This window comes from Ranitomeya imitator, chromosome 1, assembly GCF_032444005.1.
Source record: "Ranitomeya imitator isolate aRanImi1 chromosome 1, aRanImi1.pri, whole genome shotgun sequence".
Lineage (NCBI taxonomy): Eukaryota > Metazoa > Chordata > Amphibia > Anura > Dendrobatidae > Ranitomeya > Ranitomeya imitator.
This window is the reverse complement of record NC_091282.1, coordinates 1218333050-1218347039: the sequence shown is the minus strand read 5'-3', so window position 1 is coordinate 1218347039 and position 13990 is coordinate 1218333050. Positions and strand designations below refer to the sequence as shown.

Genomic DNA, 13990 nt, shown 5'->3' with positions numbered 1-13990 from the left:
CTGACAGCTGAGATCCCAGAACCCACAATGTGCAACGCTTTGGCGTGTCTGCACATATCTGACTCTACGTCCCCACCTGATGATGAGGTGTCGGCACAGGTCCCTGACACACTATGGGCAAAATCTAAATGCCAGCCCCTCCAGTGATGATTTATTTGAAGCCAGGGGTGAGGCCCCCTCAAATCAGACAGTACCCACTGAAGTACCCAGAAAGAACCAACAGGGAATATCATCACAAACCTAATTGCTTCTGGGGGGCATAAAATCTCCAAAGTCTGTGGCGAACACTCCTTTATTTCCAGTAAAGAAAAAGGGCAAGAAAGGGGAGCCGGTGAATTACAGAATGGTCCACGACCTCGGAGCCATACCTGCCGTTACCAAACTGCTCACACCAGTGGTACCCAACCCACACACCATCCTGTCACAGATCCCGACAACAGCAGCCTGCTTCAGGTGCATTCCCCTGGCTAATGCCTACCTTTCTGTGCCTCTACATCCCAACTGTCAATATCTGTTTGCTTTCACGTTCAGGGGCCAGCAGCATACGTGGAGGGTGCAACTGCCAGACCCCAATTAGGGACAATTCCTCTCAAACTCTCAGAACAAGACCAAAAAGATTTGCAATTCTGGCCTTGTATTGTTATGGAAATTTGGTTTGGATAAATCTATCCCTGTCTGTGCTGCGGCCGTTCCCAATAAGACTGAGTATTTTGAGCACTCATCAAGAATGGACTGTACACCATTGTGACAGAAAAACATTCCATCAATACTACTATCTAATAGACCTGACAGAATAACAAATCTGCAGGTGGTTGGGCATCTAGGAAATAGCGACCACAATATTGTACAGTTTCACCTGTCTTTCACTAGGGGGACTTGTCAGGGAGTCACAAAAACATTGAACTTTAGGAAGGCAAAGTTTGACCAGCTTAGAGATGCCCTTAATCTGGTAGACTGGGACAATATCCTCAGAAATAAGAATACAGATAATAAATGGGAAATGTTTAAGAACATCCTAAATAGGCAGTGTAAGCGGTTTATACCTTGTGGGAATAAAAGGACTAGAAATAGGAAAAACCCAATGTGGCTAAACAAAGAAGTAAGACAGGCAATTAACAGTAAAAAGAAAGCATTTGCACTACTAAAGCAGGATGGCACCATTGAAGCTCTAAAAAACTATAGGGAGAAAAATACTTTATCTAAAAAACTAATTAAAGCTGCCAAAAAGGAAACAGAGAAGCACATTGCTAAGGAGAGTAAAACTAACCCCAAACTGTTCTTCAACTATATCAATAGTAAAAGAATAAAAACTGAAAATGTAGGCTCCTTAAAAAATAGTGAGGAAAGAATGGTTGTAGATGACGAGGAAAAAGCTAACATATTAAACACCTTCTTCTCCACGGTATTCACGGTGGAAAATGAAATGCTAGGTGAAATCCCAAGAAACAATGAAAACCCTATATTAAGGGTCACCAATCTAACCCAAGAAGAGGTGCGAAACCGGCTAAATAAGATTAAAATAGATAAATCTCCGGGTCCGGATGGCATACACCCACGAGTACTAAGAGAACTAAGTAATGTAATAGATAAACCATTATTTCTTATTTTTAGTGACTCTATAGCGACAGGGTCTGTTCCGCAGGACTGGCGCATAGCAAATGTGGTGCCAATATTCAAAAAGGGCTCTAAAAGTGAACCTGGAAATTATCGGCCAGTAAGTCTAACCTCTATTGTTGGTAAAATATTTGAAGGGTTTCTGAGGGATGTTATTCTGGATTATCTCAATGAGAATAACTGTTTAACTCCATATCAGCATGGGTTTATAAGAAATTGCTCCTGTCAAACCAATCTAATCAGTTTTTATGAAGAGGTAAGCTATAGGCTGGACCACGGTGAGTCATTGGACGTGGTATATCTCGATTTTTCCAAAGCGTTTGATACCGTGCCGCACAAGAGGTTGGTACACAAAATGAGAATGCTTGGTCTGGGGGAAAATGTGTGTAAATGGGTTAGTAACTGGCTTAGTGATAGAAAGCAGAGGGTGGTGATAAATGGTATAGTCTCTAACTGGGTCGCTGTGACCAGTGGGGTACCGCAGGGGTCAGTATTGGGACCTGTTCTCTTCAACATATTCATTAATGATCTGGTAGAAGGTTTACACAGTAAAATATCGATATTTGCAGATGATACAAAACTATGTAAAGCAGTTAATACAAGAGAAGATAGTATTCTGCTACAGATGGATCTGGATAAGTTGGAAACTTGGGCTGAAAGGTGGCAGATGAGGTTTAACAATGATAAATGTAAGGTTATACACATGGGAAGAAGGAATCAATATCACCATTACACACTGAACAGGAAACCACTGGGTAAATCTGACAGGGAGAAGGACTTGGGGATCCTAGTTAATGATAAACTTACCTGGAGCAGCCAGTGCCAGGCAGCAGCTGCCAAGGCAAACAGGATCATGGGGTGCATTAAGAGAGGTCTGGATACACATGATGAGAGCATTATACTGCCTCTGTACAAATCCCTAGTTAGACCGCACATGGAGTACTGTGTCCAGTTTTGGGCACCGGTGCTCAGGAAGGATATAATGGAACTAGAGAGAGTACAAAGGAGGGCAACAAAATTAATAAAGAGGATGGGAGAACTACAATACCCAGATAGATTAGCGAAATTAGGATTATTTAGTCTAGAAAAAAGACGACTGAGGGGCGATCTAATAACCATGTATAAGTATATAAGGGGACAATACAAATATCTCGCTGAGGATCTGTTTATACCAAGGAAGGTGACGGGCACAAGGGGGCATTCTTTGCGTCTGGAGGAGAGAAGGTTTTTCCACCAACATAGAAGAGGATTCTTTACTGTTAGTGCGGTGAGAATCTGGAATTGCTTGCCTGAGGAGGTGGTGATGGCGAACTCAGTCGAGGGGTTCAAGAGAGGCCTGGATGTCTTCCTGGAGCAGAACAATATTATATCATACAATTATTAGGTTCTGTAGAAGGACGTAGATCTGGGGATTTATTATGATGGGATATAGGCTGAACTGGATGGACAAATGTCTTTTTTCAGCCTCACTAACTATGTTACTATGTTACTATGTAATACTGATGACTTATTGTACATACATGGATTTATAATTGCATATATAAAGGAGGTGGTTAAGGGTGGTTAGTTAATTACCATATTGTCTAGCTCCTCTGTTATTGGTTATCTAAATATACTGTATATGAAATATTGTGATTAATGCACATATGAATGCTGATTAAGCAACTAAAATGTAGCTCTTTGCATCTAGGACAAAGTTGAGACATCTGATCATCACTGAATACATCTGGTGCTGTTCCGCTTTCTGGGTGTTTGGAAAGTACCAAGGAACCATCTGGCCTAGCTCATATGGTCAAGTTGAGCAATTGATTATAAACTAGCTGAGTATATAGATATATTTGCGTTTATATGAGTATATATGATTATAAAGGAGTATACATGCAAGTGAGATCTACATGATATATATATATATATATATTTCCATCACAGTATGATGCCACATATGACCCTACTAATGATACTCTGTGTTACACTCTCTCAAAACTATACCCGCTGGTAAAAACTGACCAAATACCCCCTAGGGTTTTCGCATGTTCAGGGAACTATACCTGTTTTCCATGAATAGTGACAGGAACAGGGAAATTGGTAGAAAACCTAACTTCAGAGTTTTGTGAGAACACCATCCCCATAGACAATTATAGTTATGATCCTTGTAAAACCCAGCTCTGGAATGACCTGGAACTCTCTCAGTACAATATGTACTGGAGCATGCTTCCGAGCTCACATCACCGCAGCTAATAGCCGCGATGACACATATCTCCCCTCAAGGACTTGTCCGGCAGCCATCTTGCGTACCCTCCCTCTTTGCCCAAGGCCGGGGGGAGCTTGGCACCTTCTGCCAACAAACAGTGGATCCTCGACTGAGCGTCAGCATTGCCAAGCAGTTTCCCTGACTTATGCTAAACATGGAAGTTAAAATCCTGAAGTGCTAGGAACCACCTATTCACACAAACATTGTTCTCTTCCTTCTCCCTCATCCACTTCAGTGGGGCATGATCTGACACTAGTCTGAACCTCCTATCTAAGAGATAGTACCATAGAGAGTCCAACACCCACGTGAGGGCTAAACATTCCTTCTCCACTATGGAATAGTTTTTCTCACAGGATGACAACTTCCGGCAAAGATATATTATGGGGTGCTCTTCCGCGTTCACCCCTTGAGATAAGACAGCGCCCAGCCCGACAAACCACGTGTCCGTCTAGACCACCAACTCCTTGGAGAAATCGGGTGCTACCAGCACTAGCTGTTTACACAGGGCCAGTTTCAGTTCTTGGAAAGCCATGTGAGCTTCTGGAAACCACTTAGCCATAGCCGACTTTGTCCCTTTAAGGAGATCTGTCAGGAAGGCGGCTACCATGGCGAAGTTTGAGATAAACTTGTGGTGATAGCCCACAATGCCCAGGAACACCGTGACCTGCTTCTTTGAGAGGGGTTGTGGCCAGCTTCAACTTTATTTATCTGGGGCTTTATTTCACCCCTGCCTACAACGTAGCCCAAGTATCTCTTTCTCCATTCCGAAGGCACATTTTTTCGGGTTTATGGAAAAACCCGCATTCCGCACAGCATCAAATATTGCCTGGCCATTGTCAGATGGCTTCCCCAATCCGGACTGAAGATCACAATATCGTCCAGGTAGGCCGCTGCGTACTCCTTGTGGGGAGCTAAGATCCGGTCCATGGCTCTTTGGAACGTTGCTGGAGCGCCTTGTAACCCAAACAGCATCCTTGTATATTGGAAGCATCCATCTGGCGCTGAAAAGGCAGTCTTCTCCTTGGCATCTTGGGACATGAGAATTTGTCAATACCCTTTTGTGAGATCAAGGGTAGTAATATACCGAGCAGGCCCTAGCCTCTCAATTAACTGGGTAGGCATCGGACTCAGACACCTCGTTCAGCTTCCTATAGTGGTTGCAAAAACGCCATTCCCTATCCAGTTTTGGCACTAAAACTATTGGACTGGACTAGCCACTCTTGGATTCCTCGATGACTCCCAGGCTCAGCATCCGCTTCACCTCCCTTGAGATCAACTCTCAGCGGGCTTCGGGAATCCGATAAGGCTTTAAGTTGACCCAGACATCAGACTGCGTCAGGACATCATGCTCTATGACCTTCGTCCAACCTGGCAGTTCTGAAAACAGATCTTCATTACGCTGCAGCAACTCTCAGCACTGCTGCTTCTGTGAGTGGGACAAGGTGTCTGACACCTTAACATCCTCTGCAATGACATTGGACTTGGCCAGCACCCAAGAAGCTTCCACAGATTCTCTGCCCTGCCACAGTTTAATCAGGTTCATGTGGTACACCTCGTAGGGCTTCCGCTTCCTTGGTTGGTGGATTTTGCAGTTGTCGTCACCAGCTTTGTCCACTACTTCATAGGGACCCTTCCAGTTGGCCAGGAATTTGGTCTCCACCATAGGCACCTGCACAAGTACTCGATCCCCAGGTTTGAACTGTCTTACCCTTGCTGACCTATTATACACCCTGGATGGGGCTTCCTGAGCCTTGAGGAGGTGCTCCTTCACCATGGGCATCTCGATGGCAATCCTCTCTTGCATCTGGGTGACATGCTCTACCACGCTTCTTTCTATAGGGGGTGGTCTCAGCTTTCCAGGATTCCTTTACCACATTCAGGAGTCCTCGAGGGTGTTGTCCATAGAGCAGTTCAAATGGGGAGAAGCTGGTGGAAGCTTGGCAAACTTCCTTGATGGAGGACAACAGGTAAGGCAGCAAACAGTCCCAGTCTCGGCTGTCCTTCTCCACTGCTTTCTTCAGCATTGCCTTCAAGGCTTTGTTAAACCTCTCCACCAGCCCATCAGTATGGGGATGATAAACTGAGGTTTTGAGCTGGGAAACTTTAGGGGCTTGCACAGCTCCCTCATGACATTTGACATGAAGGAGGGTCCATGGTCTGTTAGTATCTGCTTCAGCAGCCTGGTACGGGAGAAGATATGGATCAGCTTCTAAGAAATACACTTGGCAGAGGCATTTCTCAAGGGCACCGCCTCTGGGTACCGGGTAGCATAATCCAGGACCATCAATATATTGATGTTCTCTTGCGGACTTTACAGGGGTCCCACCAGGTCTATCACCATTCGCTCGAATGGCACCTCGATGATGGGCAACGGTGCCAGAGAACTGCAGAAGTGGGTTACTGGGGAGGTCAGCTGGTGTGTGGGGCAGGAATGACAATAGTTCACAATTTCTCTGTAACACCCAGGCCAGTAGAATCTCTGCAGAATGTGTTCCTGGGTCTTATCTGCCCCAAGGTGACCACCCAACACATGGGAATGAGCCACGTCTAACACCCTGCATCTATAGGGCCCTGGTACTAATAAATGCTCTATCACCTCACATTTTGGCTTGGTTACCCTCTAAAGCATCTCCAATCACAGCAAAATGAGGGAACCGACTGTCGGCTCCCGGCTCCTGAGGCACACCATTTAATACAGTTACATTGTCAAATGCCCTTTAAGAGTTGGGTCCCAGAGTTGGGCGGCTCCAAATTTTGCCCCGGACACCTCCAGCTCAGGGATGTTGGCCTCAGTGGATGCTGCCTCATCTTCATCACCAACAAGCACAGAAAACGGAAACCTGTCATCCGCAGCCTGCGACGCAGTTTCTTTGGGAGCGAACTGGCTGCTGTCTGGACAACCCGACGTCCTCCCTTTTCCCCACAAGTCCCAAAGTAATACAAAGTCCCGCCCTATTATAGTAGGGTGCAATGGGTCCTTGGCCACGCCGACCTCATGGGACTTGCTGCCACAGTTTGTGTTGATAACCACCTGGAACACAGGGTAGTCCTTAGCATCGCCATGGATACAGTGGACTCTTTCCAGGAATCAGCCGATGAGTAATTGTGGCCCTCACTAGGGTTACCAAAATTCCCGAGTCCAGACCAGTCACTTGCACCCTGTTTACCATCACGGGGCTGCCTGCGACCCTTTGCCTGGTTAAGGAACAGAACCGCAGGCGGGATACGCGAAATATGAGCAGCGCCGTTATATGCTGCAGTCCATTGGCTCGGTGGTCATAGCGCAACGGGCTGCTATGTGACCTGGGGTATGACACCTCCAACAAATTATACTACAGGATGGGGCTTTTGACTTAGGTACCTCCTCCTGGGCTTGTGAATGTCCCACCCCCCTTTTGGTTTCCCCGGTATGGGGAGGTTCTGCCCCTTTGCTTCCTCAAGGACCTCTCGACAGCCAGGTACCTTTCCACCAGGGTCACTAGGTCATCAGCATTACGGGGATCTCCCTGGGCCACCCAGGATTGTACGGGCCTGGGTATGGAGTGTATTAACCTGTCCATAACGACCCTCTCCACCATCTGTGCTGGGGAGGAGGATTCAGGTTGCAACCATTTTTGAACCAGGTGTAGGGGATCGAACATTTGGGACCGAGGAGGTTTGTCACCGCGATAAGCCCACTGGTGCACCCGTTGCGCCCTGACAGTCAGAGTCACTGCTAAGCGTGCCAAGATCTCAGGCTTTAACTTGGCGTATTCTTTTCTGTCCTGCAACCAAGTCATAATACGCCTTCTGCGGTTCACCTGCTAAATATGGCACCAGAACCTCCGCCCACTGCTCTGGAGGCAATTTCTCCTGCTCAGTCACCCTGTCAAACACTGCCAGGAACTCCTCGACGTCATCACCCGGGGTCATCTTTTGCAAAACTCTTCTTAAAACCCGGCCCTGGAATGGCCAAATAACTCTCTCAGCACTATATGTACTGGAGTATGTTTCTGAGCTCAAATCACCGCAGCTAACTACCGCGATGACACATATCTCCCCTCAAGGACCCGTCCGGCGGCCATCTTACAACACACACACACTGTATGTCACACACATACACGCTGAAAACAGTGAATGTCACACACACACACACACACACTGTATTTTCATAGGCACACTCCAGGCTACACACAGTGCATGTTACACACAATCTCACTCCATGTCACACATTCGTGCTGTATGACAGACAATGTTACACACAATAATTCTCAGCTATATACACAGCTACACACTTTATACTACACACATACAATGTACGTTACACAGATACACACTGTTACATTTACATACAATGTATGTTACACACAACCTGCAAATTACACAAACACTTCATGCTGCACATAATGGATTATACATTATACACACCCATGTATGTTACATACACACCATGCTACACACACCGTACGTTACCCACACAGAAATGCACACTCCGTAGTATACAGTGTTTGTTAAACAGTCATTCTATACCACACAAATACTGTACATTGCACGCACACACACACTCCATGATGCACCTACCATGATACACACACTGTATATTACACAGACTCCATAATATAAACACTATGCTAATTACATGCTGTGTGTTACACACACTGTATACCACACACCCGCCATACTATACACGTTACACACACCCTCTTTACTACACACAATGTTACACACACCCTCCATACTGCACAGTTACACACACCTGCCATACCGCACAATGTTACACACACCCTCCATACTACACACAATGTTACACACACCCTCCATACTACAGTGTTACACACACCCTCCATACTACATACAATGTTACACACACCCTCCATATTACACACAATGTTGCACACACCCTCCATACTACACACGTTACACACACCCTCCTTACTACACACAATGTTACACACACGCTCCACACTGCACAATGTTACACACACCCTCCATACTACAGTGTTACACACACCCTCCATAGTACACACAATGTTACACACATCCGCCATATTACACACAATGTTACACACACCCTCCATACTACACACGTTACACACACCCTCCTTACTACACACAATGTTACACACACGCTCCACACTGCACAATGTTACACACACCCTCCATACTACAGTGTTACACACACCCTCCATAGTACACACAATGTTATACACATCCGCCATATTACACACAATGTTACACACACCCGCCATACTGCACAATGTTACACATACACAATCTCCATACTACACACAATGTTACACACATCTGCCATACTACACAGTGTTACACACACCTTCCATACTACACAGTGTTACACACATCCGCCATAGTACACACAATGTTACACACACCCTCCATAGTACAATGTAACACACATTAGCCATATTACACACAATGTTATACACACCCTCCATACTACACACAATGTTACACACACTCTCCATACTACACACAATGTTATACACACCCGCCATACTACACACGTTACACACACTCTCCATACTACACTATGTTACACACACGCACATAATGTTACATACACACTCTCCATACTACACACAATGTTACACACACACAATGTTACAATATCCCCCAGCCTCTGGAATTCCATGCCTCAACACGTCCAATTATCCACCACCCTCGGATCCTTCAGATGGAACCTGAAAACCCATCTCTTCAGGAAAGCCTACAGCCTGCAATAACCATTCTGCTGCCTCACCACCACCCGAGCTGCTGCCTCACCACCACCCCCAGAGCTGCCGCCTCACCACCACCAGAGCTGCCACCTCACCACCACCAGAGCTGCCGCCTCACCACCACCAGAGCTGTCGCCTCACCACCACCAGAGCTGCCGCCTCACCACCACCAGAGCTGCCACCTCACCACCACCAGAGCTGCCGCCTCACCACCACCAGAGCTGTCTCCTCACCACCACCAGAGCTGCCGCCTCACCACCACCAGAGCTGCCGCCTCACCACCACCAGAGCTGCCGCCTCACCAACACCAGAGCTGCCGCCTCACCACCACCCCCAGAGCTGCCGCCTCACCACCACCAGAGCTGCCGCCTCACCACCACCAGAGCTGCCGCCTCACCACCACCAGAGCTGTCTCCTCACCACCACCAGAGCTGCCGCCTCACCACCACCAGAGCTGCCGCCTCACCAACACCAGAGCTGCCGCCTCACCACCACCAGAGCTGCCGCCTCACCACCACCAGAGCTGCCGCCTCACCACCACCAGAGCTGCCGCCTCACCACCACCCGAGCTGCCGCCTCACCACCACCCGAGCTGCTGCCTCACCACCAGAGCTGCCGCCTCACCACCACCAGAGCTGCAGCACCCTGACCTTCTGTCTCTTCCCCACCATCCTGTAGAATGTAAGTCTGCAAGGACAGGGTCCTCTCCCCTCTGTACCAGTCTGTTATTGTAAATTTGTTTACTGTAAACGATATCTATAACCCTGTATGTAACTCCCTTCTCATGTACAGCACCATGGAATTAATGGTGCTATATAAATAATAATAATAATAACGTTACACACAATGTTACACACACACTTCAGGCTACAGACATAGAAGGGTGAACAGTTTCCTTGTTGTGCAGCCTTCCTCCATGTTGGGTGTGATATTTCCCATCTGATGTTTTGTGTTATTTGTAGATAATTAGGGCAGAGACATAATAATGTAGAGAAGTCACAGAACAATGAAGCTGCCCCGGACGTTATCATCTCCCACATAAGTCAGTGATGGCGCCGGCGTGTACCGAGGTCACAGAGGAGCGAGCACAAACAGGGAGCAAGGGGCAACACAGGGGCAAGTACGGCCGACACCACCACGAGGACTCTGCACTCTCAGCCTGCCGTCCATGGAGGGGGCGACTGTCCACATATGGCGCAGGTCACACACGTGTCGTATAACGAACGCAACACGTGTAGAAACCGCCTGTGGGAGCGACGCTGGTCTGTGACGGTGTAACGACGCGCAGCAGAATGAGGAGGACGGGCTGGCTCACAGCTCGTGTGTGGATTGTAGTGGTCAGGGCCTAGTCTACTAATGGGGCCTCACGGGTCACCCAGTAATCCACGCTGAACGTTCATGTTATCACACACACACTTCATACTGCACACACACACATCAAGCTGCACACACACACAATTCATGCTGCACACACACACCAAGCTGCACACACACTTCATACTGCACATACTCACCAAGCTGCACACACACGTCATGCTGCACACACACGTCATGCTGCGCACACACGTCATGCTGCACACACACGTCATGCTGCACACACCAAGCTGCACACACATATCATGCTGCACACTCACACATCATGCTGCACACGCACACGTCATGCTGCACACACATGTCTTGCTGCACACACACACACACACATGCTGCACGTCATGCTGCACACACACGTCATGCTGCACACACACGTCATGCTGCACACACATCATGCTGCACACACACGTCATGCTGCACACACACGTCATGCTGCACACACACGTCATGCTGCACACACACGTCTTGCTGCACACACATCATGCTGCACACACACACATGCTGCACGTCATGCTGCACACACACATCATGCTGCACACACACACGTCATGCTGCACACACGTCATGCTGCACACACATCATGCTGCGCACACACGTCATGCTGCACACACACGTCTTGCTGCACACACACACGCTGCACACACACTGAATACCACGATGTCTCCACCTCTTCGTTCCTCTACACTTCCGCAGGGTGAAGGTCCTTTCCTCACGTGATCACGGTATCACCAAGGGTCCTTCTACAGTTTAACTTCAGACACTGCCGTGATGTAGAGCTGTCATTATCAGGGCAGTTTCTGACTTGTAAAATCTGGGGGCCCATTTGGGGATGAGGACTATGGGCAATTGCTCAGTTTGACACCCTCTAGTGCACGCTCTGACTGTAACAACCCCTCAGCTGTGTGCGGTCAGGGGAGGTCTGAGGCCTCTGCAGTGTAGTGGTGCTGACCGTGGTTATGGCTCTGACCTCACCTCTATAGATCCCACCATGGTTCCTGACTGCGGGGTCATGACGTGAAGGACGGGTGAAGCAGTTGGGGGTCATGCTGGCGAACATTGGCGGGATGTCTTTCCCAAAGGGCGGAGAACCTGGAATACAGAAAACATACGGAATGTATCAATGAGGCAGTATACAGGATATGTACAGTGGGTGCAGAAAGCAGTCAGACCCCTTTACATTTTTCACTCCTTGTTTCATTGCAGCCATTTGGTAAATTCAGTAAAGTTCATTTTTCTCATTAATGTACAGTCTGCACCCCATCTTCACTGGAAAAAAAGACAATGTAGAAATGTTTGCAAATTTATTAAAAAAAGAAAACTGAAATCTCTCATGGTCATAAGTCTTCAGACCCTTTGCTCAGTATTGGGTAGAAGAACCTTTTGAGCTCGTACAGCCAGGAGTCTTCTTGGGAATGATGCAACAAGTTTTTCACCCCTGGATTTGGGGATCCTCGGCCATTCTTCCTTGCAGATCCTCTCCAGTTCCGTCAGGTTGGATGGTGAACGTTGGTGGACGCCATTTTCAGGTCTCTCCAGAGATGCTCAGTTGGGTTTAGGTCAGGGCTCTGGCTGGGCCGGTCAGGAATGGTCACAGAGTTGTTCTGAAGCCACTTCGTCAGGCAAAGAGCCAAAACGCGCGTTGGGGAGGACGCCGTCCAGGAGCCAGGGATTTACAGTCTCACTGTGAGTGTCTTTCCTTACTGATACCATTCTTACATCTTTCACTCTGATCACCTGCCTCTTCTTTACTTTTACACTTACCCTACGTTGGTATTATTTGCTGTCAGTATTTCACTTTTTTACTTAGGATTTTACCATGTTTGAGTCACTTCAGCACAATGGTTGTTTTATATAATTGTGTGTTTATGCTGATTTCTTTTGATGGTTTTGATACCTTACACTCACTGGTCACACCAGGGTTTGTGATACTCACCTTGATTTTTTTGCCAACATAACCTGTTTATCCATGTATTTATGATCCCTATAGTTTTTTTTACCACTTCATATACTGTTGTGTTTCGCCCAGCTCGATTTATATAGCATTTTCTCCTGGGTGTGCTTCATTGTTCTCCTCGTACTATTTTTTCTGTACCATTTGGATTTTGGCTTTGTGGCCTATAATTTTTACCTGTAATTACTTTCCCGTTTTGTACCTTCTTCTTTTATTGGAATTACATATTAAGAAAATAAAACTATTTAATATTGGACTGCTTGGTCGGTTTGTGGTGCTTTTGTTTGTTTATGGTATGAGGGGATTGGGAGAAAATTTCCTGTCGGATGTGATCAATTTTTTTCTTTGAAATAACTGGCCAGATCATCACCACAGAGATCCGTGGTTGGGGCCTGCACTCTTGGGTTGAGCAGCGAATGAAAAGTGTCAAAGAGATGTTTCGGGTTATTGGACAGCGAGGTGATGAGGGTGTTGAAATAGGTTTCTTTGGAGAGGTGAAGGGCAGTGTTGTAGGTCTTAAGCATAAACTTATAATGGATGAAATCTTCAGTCAGGTTGGATTTTCTCCACAAACGTTCAGTGCACCTGGAGCACCGCTGCAGGAAACGTGTTTGCAGCGTGTGCCAGGGTTGTCGCCGTCTGTGCCGAGTTGTTCTATGTATAGGAGGTGCAGCTTCATCCATGGCACATTGCAGTGTGTGATTATAATGCTTTAGTGCAGAATCAGGACAGGAGATGGAGGAGATAGGGGCCAGTGATAACTGCAAGGTCTTCGTAAGCTTCTGGGTGTTAATGGCCTGGGTGTTCTATAGGTGAGGGAAGTGGGGGTGACCTGAGTGGGATGGCAGTTCTTGATAGAGAATGAAAGAAGGTTGTGGTCAGAGAGCAGGAGAGGGGAGTTGGGGAAATCATGGGCTGAGCAAAGCCAGGAGAACACCAGGTTCAGGGAGTTTCCGTCTTCATTTGTAGGAGAGTTAGTAAGCTGTGAAAGGCCAAAGGAGGAGGTTAGAGATAAAAGGTGAGCGGCAGATAGGGAGAGCAGAAAACAAATGGGGATGTTAATGTCTCCCATCATGAGGGTGGGGATGT

The 13990-nt window shown here is 47.2% G+C and overlaps 1 protein-coding gene across 1 annotated transcript in view; it reads right to left on the bottom strand.

Moving 5' to 3' along the window:
* The window catches only part of LOC138657332 (PC-esterase domain-containing protein 1A-like), a 121217-nt gene that overhangs the window by 13570 nt on the left and 93657 nt on the right, over positions 1-13990 (bottom strand). The window contains exon 10 of the mRNA XM_069745066.1: positions 11923-12039. Within this exon, the coding sequence (XP_069601167.1) occupies positions 11923-12039 (117 nt within the window). The remainder of the gene's footprint in view (positions 1-11922; positions 12040-13990) is intronic.